The sequence below is a fragment of the Triticum dicoccoides genome, chromosome 7A, assembly GCF_002162155.2.
Source record: "Triticum dicoccoides isolate Atlit2015 ecotype Zavitan chromosome 7A, WEW_v2.0, whole genome shotgun sequence".
Lineage (NCBI taxonomy): Eukaryota > Viridiplantae > Streptophyta > Magnoliopsida > Poales > Poaceae > Triticum > Triticum dicoccoides.
Genome location: NC_041392.1, coordinates 639,306,325 through 639,313,502, shown reverse-complemented (window position 1 = coordinate 639,313,502; position 7,178 = coordinate 639,306,325). Strand labels below are relative to the sequence as shown.

General features: G+C 48.9%; 1 protein-coding gene across 1 annotated transcript; it reads right to left on the bottom strand.

Moving 5' to 3' along the window:
• Positions 1 to 5,481: 5,481 nt before the first annotated feature.
• Positions 5,482 to 6,628, bottom strand: LOC119330911 (thaumatin-like protein). Its single transcript, XM_037604047.1, has one exon. It carries the CDS (start codon positions 6,521 to 6,523, stop codon positions 5,774 to 5,776), a length of 750 nt encoding a protein of 249 aa, XP_037459944.1. The 5' UTR covers positions 6,524 to 6,628; the 3' UTR covers positions 5,482 to 5,773.
• Between the last annotated feature and the right edge of the window lie 550 nt (positions 6,629 to 7,178).

The window sequence follows — 7,178 nt, the reverse complement described above, 5'->3', positions numbered from 1 at the left end:
GGCTTGATCCCTAGTATCCACTATGTGCTGATATTGATATTGTTATGACTTTGCTATGCTTAACGCTCGAGTGTCATGATTTCAGATCTGAACCATTTATATTTTCATCATTATATCTATGTTCTTGATCCAATCTTGCAAATTATATGCACCTATTACGTGTCACGATCCACATTCCCCAAGGTGACAATAATTGGGATTATTTCCGGTGATTGCCGTAATTTGAGTAGTTTATGTATTCACTATGTGTTAATGCTTTGTTCCGGTTCTCTATTAAAAGAAGGCCTTAATATCCCTTAGTTTCCTTATAAACCCCGCTGTCACGGGAGGGTAGGACAAAAGATATCATGCAAGTTCTTTTCCATACGCACATATGACTTTTTGCGGAATACATGCCTACATTATATTTATGAACTCGAGCTAGTTCTGTGTTGCCCTAGGTTATGACTATTATATGATGAATATTATCCAATGTTATCACCGATTCAATGACTACGAGCTTTTCACTTATTGTTTTTGCTAAGTTACTATTGTTGCTACTATTGTTACAACTGCTACAAAATTATTGACACTGTTGTTACCGTTACCACTGATATCGTTAGTACTACTATCAAACTATCATACTACTGTGCTACTGATCACTTCGCTGCAGACATTAAATCTCCAGGTGTGATTGAATTGACAACTGAACTGCTAATACTTAAAAATATTCTTTGGCTCCCCTTGTGTCAAATCAATAAATTTCGGTTGAATACTCTACCATCGAAAATTGTTGTGATCCCCTATACATGTGGGTTATCACACTGCGGAGCAAAATTTTAAAATTTTACTGGCACATAACATTAGCCCGAATTCGAATTTGATTCAGAAAACGTGACATGCATTGCGTTGTGTGGCATGGCGTAAAGTGAATGAGTAAGCGCGCACATTATTGCCCTCTTTTCTCATACTACAAGGAGTGGTAGAACATCTCACATTTTATATTAATGTTTCTTCCACTTCACTAGTTGTATGAAACTAAATTAACACACTTGCCATGCAACTCAAATGGGCCTTCTGCACAATGATTTGCCACCACTCTAGTGTTGAGCTGACTTCATCGAACTATTAATATTTGTACGCTGCGTAGACATAGTTTTTTTATACTTACTAGCAATGTGCCTGTGTGTTGCAACGGGTTTAAAGTAGAATAGTACTTATTCACAAACTTAAAAGAAAACACTCTAGTTTTGATATACATATATCACTAAAATATATTATGTTTCACTCAAAATATATTCCTTGAGCTGTTTTGATGAGGTGAGGGAGGGATGTGGTTGGTTTCAAGATAATGAGGGTTTTCTGCAAGCTGGAGCAGAGAAGTGGACTATTATTGCAAAAAAAACACAGCTTATCTCAAGTCGTTAGATACAGATCTAAGGGTCAGAAATGACGGATGACAGACACACCATCATCATCAACCGAGTCTTTTTAATAAAAGTAGAGAAACGAAAATCGAATTCTAAAAATGGAAGTAATTCACATCCATGAATTAACCATGTTGGGCATGGAGCTCAGTAGGCAAACCAGTTCAGATAATGGTTTACAGTCGGAAACATAATTTTTGAGCTTGAGCTCAGTGAACAATAAATTCCAAAAAAAATTGCATTGATAAAAGTTTTTAGTGCTTACAAATATTAATCAAAGAATCACATTTGTGGAACTCGTGGCAAAAAATAATAATATCAATGCCCCAAAAGTGTTATTTTTTAAAGCATTTTGAGGTCCTGATTTTTCTTTTGCACTACTTCCACGAATGTGACTTCACGCTGAAATTTTATAAGCACTTGAAACATTTGTCAAAGTCTATCATAAAAGAAACTCGGATTTATTCATTTATGATTATACTGTTCATCGCGAGCTCAAATGAGCTCTCGCGCAGAACATGACTTTCGCTTACAGTCAACATTCCATCCGTGTTTCTTTTTCTAGTGCTACTACGACTTGCTTAGGTCTATTGGCTCCATCTTTTGGGCACGAACTTCACCGGTTAGTTTGCCCTTGCCGTCGACACCGTAAAGTTTCGTGACAAATTGCTCGAACAATGGAGGGGCAATAGTAATGAATTGGAAAAAAGGGTAAACCCGTACTCAAACCATGCAATACACTCTGTGTTCCACGCAATAGAGTCCTTCGATGCAGATGTTGATGTTTCGAGGCGAGCGCTCGCCGGCCCACCGCTCGCAAGACGAGATCATGTGCTGCCTCCCTCCAGAGTTTGTCGATGGTCAGCTTCATACGTCCGGCGAGCTGTCCGGTCACAATTTTTTGACCTAGACAAATCTTTTAAACGGTTTTTAAACGTCCGGGCTAATCGATACCTCATATATTCAACTCAAATATGGAACGAATATGGGAGCACCCAAGTGTGTTCGGCCACGTCCGCCACATTAGACCCAACCGACGCCCATGTCGGACCCGACCCACCGGCCACAAGACGAGATCCTGTGACTATCTCCCCAGTTTGTCCATAATCACTTCTTTAGAGCATCTTCAACATATGCGCTAGATAAGCCGTGCACCAGAAAAAAGGGTATATAGCCATGTGCACCGTTGGGAGTAGCGCTTCAGCAGTCGCGCTATAATCCCGTGCGCGGTAAACAAGGTTCAGCGCGCTATGAAAAACTGCATTGCGCGCTGGATATTTGGTGTGCCCGCTCGCGCGTTGGGTATTTTATGCCTGGAAAAGTTTCGCCGTCTGCTCCAGCTAAATTTTGCAGAGCCTGGAAAAGCAACCATCCTCCCACACGGGCTAAAACACTATTTCAACGCTGCAGTTTTTTTTAACATGCCGCGCTACCGTGTTTCTATTAGAGATGCTCTTACTAGTGTTCATTACATGACTGAGAAGTAGGAAGTGCGTAATCAAGGTGGGAATGGGCCGGGGCGACCCATCGGGTCTTTGGCCCGACCCAAGAAAACAAGGCCGATGGGTCAGTCGGGTCGGCCTTGTACAAAAATCGGGCCAGTAGAGCCGGCACTAAGTGACCCATTGGGCCAGCAGGGCCGACCCATCTCCGAGTACTGGAGTCCATTGGTATCACCAAATTCATCTTTAGCTTAGCTTATACCGTTATACGACAACTAGCGATCAGCTAATTACAGTATACTAATTAGCCGAAACATCAACTAGCTAACATTTGTACACGTACTGGAATCCATTAACCCAATCCTCCTTTATAAACCGGACGTGTAAAGAGCTGAAATTGTATATTGTGGTTCATTTGTAAACTTTAATTATTTCAATCATGCATGTTTAGGTCATAATTTTTTTTACTTTTAATAACATATTTTTGAGAATATTCTATGTGTAACCACAACCAAATATTGTATAAGAAAATAAAATTTGGGTCGACCCGAAGTACCCATCGGGCCGGCGAGGCCATTGACTTTTTTGAATTGGGTCGACCCGTGGCCTCTAAAATTGGCCTCGAGGCCAACGGGGCCGGGTCCAAGGCCAGGTCCGGGTCGACCCGTTCCCACCCTGAGTGCGTAAGCAGATGGGGAAAGGTTTTCATCACACCCGATATAGGCACATGATCTTGCTACAGCAGGCATTACCACATTAGGGTGAATCGATCTAACCTACTCCTATATGCGAGCGGTCACGTCTATTCTAGATCGGCGTCAATGCGGATCGGCCGCTCTAGAGCGGTGACATGGACAGCTGGCTTCAGGCGGGAAAGTGTGCGGCCGCGGGAGGGTTTTTTGGTAGGCAAGAGTAGTTAGGAGCGGGTATGGCAGGCCTGAACGCCCGCAAAGTCGTCTCCGGTTTTCGAGAGAAAGCACGTCTAGACCGACCTACGGACCGATACCAACCCGCATTGGATTGCTAAACACTTTCGGACCACGCGACTGAATGATCCGGATAATTGTGGGTGGTTTAAGGGTCCACGATGCGAGATGGCCTTTGAAGTCAACATTCCATCCTGCTTCTTTCTAGTGCTACTACGACTTGTTTAGGTCTGCTGGCTCCATCTTTTCGGGCACGACCTTCACCAGCTAGCCTGTTCTTGCCGTTGACACCGTAAAGTTCCGTGACAAATCGCTCGAAGAACGGAGGGGAAAAAGTAATTAGCTAGAGAAAAGTGCAACGTGCACAAAGTATAATAATAGACAGAGTGCAGGACCCATGCTGCCATGCACCGTGCAAAACAAAACACCCTGTGTTCCACACAACACAATACGAGCCCGTCCTTCGACGCGGATGTGGCCACGAGATCGTGTGCGGCCTCCCTCTAGAGTTTGTCCATCGCCGATGCATGCACCGCCCACGTGACTGTGAGAAGCGAGAAAGCGGAGGGGAAAAGGTTCCCGTCACGCCTGATCCAAGCACATGATCTTTGCTACGGTGATCGATCTAACCTACTCCTCTCTGCGTAGTTGTTGGATCTTGAAGCTGTGCTGCAGTAGTACGGACCACGTAACGCAACGGCTGCATTTCGCCTCCGAAAAAGCTCCGATCCGGTCACGTGCCTTTTCTCCAGAGAGCTCCGCTTCTTTTCAGCACCGCACCACCACCACGGTTTGTTCAAAAGCGAAACCAACCGCCGCGTGCGCCACGATTCAAACCAGTACCACCACCGCAACGATCACTGGTAACAAGGCGAGCGGGAGGACTAGCACGGAGATCGCCGTGATCTCTGATGCGCAGGTAGTACGTGCAATGCAGGTGCGAGGCACGCAGCACTTTCAGGTTTGAACGGTAACATTTGGCAGTGGCTCCAGGGCTGTTCAAAATTGATGCGCCTGCTCCGGAAAGCGGAAAGCAGGCGAAAGCTGGAGTGATTGCCAGCCCGTCGGTCGCGACAGCTTTCAGCAGAGGATCCTATGATCGTCCATAACTGCGACGTGAATGCTGGAGTACACTCTACTGGCTGTAGCCGTGGACTCCGGTTGGTAGTAGAGGGCAGGCAGGAGTGAGCTTGAAATGAAATGAATGAGGTGAGCTTTTCTGCTCGTAAACTCTTTCGAGCTTCAGGTTCCAGAATATCTACAAACAAAGATGAATATGTATACTGGTATTTCTTCAGCGTTTCACGGGAAATTTATACTACGTCTTCGTGGGGGAGACTGTAGAAGAGTCGCTGCATTGAGACGGAATCCAAGTATCCAACGAGCTTTTGCTCCATCCAGCGCCTCAGTTGCACCGGAGTACAAACTGGAGTGTGTTCCTCGAATCCTTCACGTCCTCGATTACGATGATGTTCCGTGACAAAAGCTCCCTCCCCTCCCTAGCTGCACGACGCCCCGTACGGACGACAGTCGTCTTCTCTTCATCCAGGAGCACCGCCCACTGCTGAAAATGTTCAGATCTGAAGAGCACTTTTTAAAGTACAGCGATCAACCATTCAGATCTGAACGATCAAGAAATCAATCCAAGATAGTACTAGCAATGCAGGAAAAATGAATGAATGAATGCAAGCTCGCACGAGGACAGAATCAACCGGGGAGCCCAGATGAAAAATATAAGTAGTTCGATCTGCATATACTGCCATTATACTACTACCATACTATTATACCCATCCATCCAGGCCTACCACAAACCATCACTGGTTCACTTCGCTGCCACTACCGCTATTGTTATTATCGATCCCGGCACTAACACAGGACGCAACGACAGCAAGAACCAAAGAACAACACAGCAACAATGCCATGCACCGAGCACCGGCTCAACTGAAACAACAACATACTACCACCGTCTTCAGGTCTAGATCCGTGGCGGTGGCATGGTCTAGCGGCGGTGGGGGCAGAAGGTGACGACGTAGGAGGTGCCGGCGGCGCAGGTGAGGATGGAGGTCTTGTCATCATACGCGTAGGAGTAGGCCTTGGGGCACGCCCGCTTGAACAGCCGCGAGTAGGTCGTCGGCTTGCACTGCTGCGGGCCGCCGAACTGCCCCGTGCAGCAGTACTCGGCGCTCCCGAACGCGGCGCATGCGCTGCGGCACCCCACGACCCGGTTGCCGCCGCGGACGGCGAGGCCGGCGGGGCAGACGCTGTTGAGGTCGCTGACGCAGCCGGCGGGGAGGCAGTTGGCGCCGGACCCGTGGTAGGGCCGCATGTCGATGGCCACGTTGTAGCCGTCCACCAGGCTCACGTCGTAGAAGTCGAGCGCGGAGGCGGACGCGCCGAGCGTGATCTCGGCCAGCGTGGCCGGGGGCTCGCCGCCGGCGCCGTTGCAGTAGAGGGCGCCGCCGCAGTCGCCCGTGGCGCACTTGCCGCGGCCCGCCGCGTCGAAGCGGCACCCCTGCCGGCCCCACACGCGGCCCGACCAGCCGGCTGGGAGGCGGATGGAGGTGGCGCGGTTGGGGAGCAGCTGCAGCCCGCCGCGCGCCAGGATCTCCTTGCCGGCCCCCGGCTGGATGCCCGGCCACACCGTCTCGCCGCACTTGTTGTACAGCGCCAGCGTCGCCGCCGACGCGCCTCCCGCGAGCAGCAGGAGGAGCGACGCCGCGGCCACGAGGCCGGTGGTCACCGTCGCCATCTCCTGTGTGCGCTTCTTGGCCGCTTGCTCGCGCACTCGCTGCACTGGACTGGAGTGGACAGTGGAGTGAGCTTGCGCAGAGGCTTGGAGTGATTTTGTGGGGTTCGTGGGGGGCGTATTTAATGAGGGTTTTGGGGGTGAAAAAGGTGGATGGGGGGTGGGTTTTGGCCCCGAGTGAAAGGCTGGCTGTAAAGTCTGGGATCGGTCATCGATCAACCAACCATCATCAGCGGCACCTTTTGGCATGTGAGGTGGTACAGAGCGAGACCGGCGTAAAAAAATGTATACTACTCCTACTCCTACCGATCGTAAAAACGAGAAAATCTACTGCGAATGGAAGAAACTTTCGCCTTCACCGACATTTTGGGACGGGCGGTTCGCGGCGTTGCGCACAAGTGGAAAGATAGGATGGGCGGTGCACGCCGTTGCACGCAAAAATGGGAAGGTGATGCGGAGACGCGAGCGGCTGTGGCTTGCGTGCTGACAAAAACCATGTTTAATTCACAAAAAAAGAGAGACAAAAACCATGTTTGGACACGTTGTATTGAATGCATGCGCCACCATGCGCGTGAGCGTGCATGCGAGTTTGAGTGTTGTTGTCGCGGCCCTGCCCAGTGTTGGATTGATTGCTCCTGGACCGATCTGCCCGACTCCA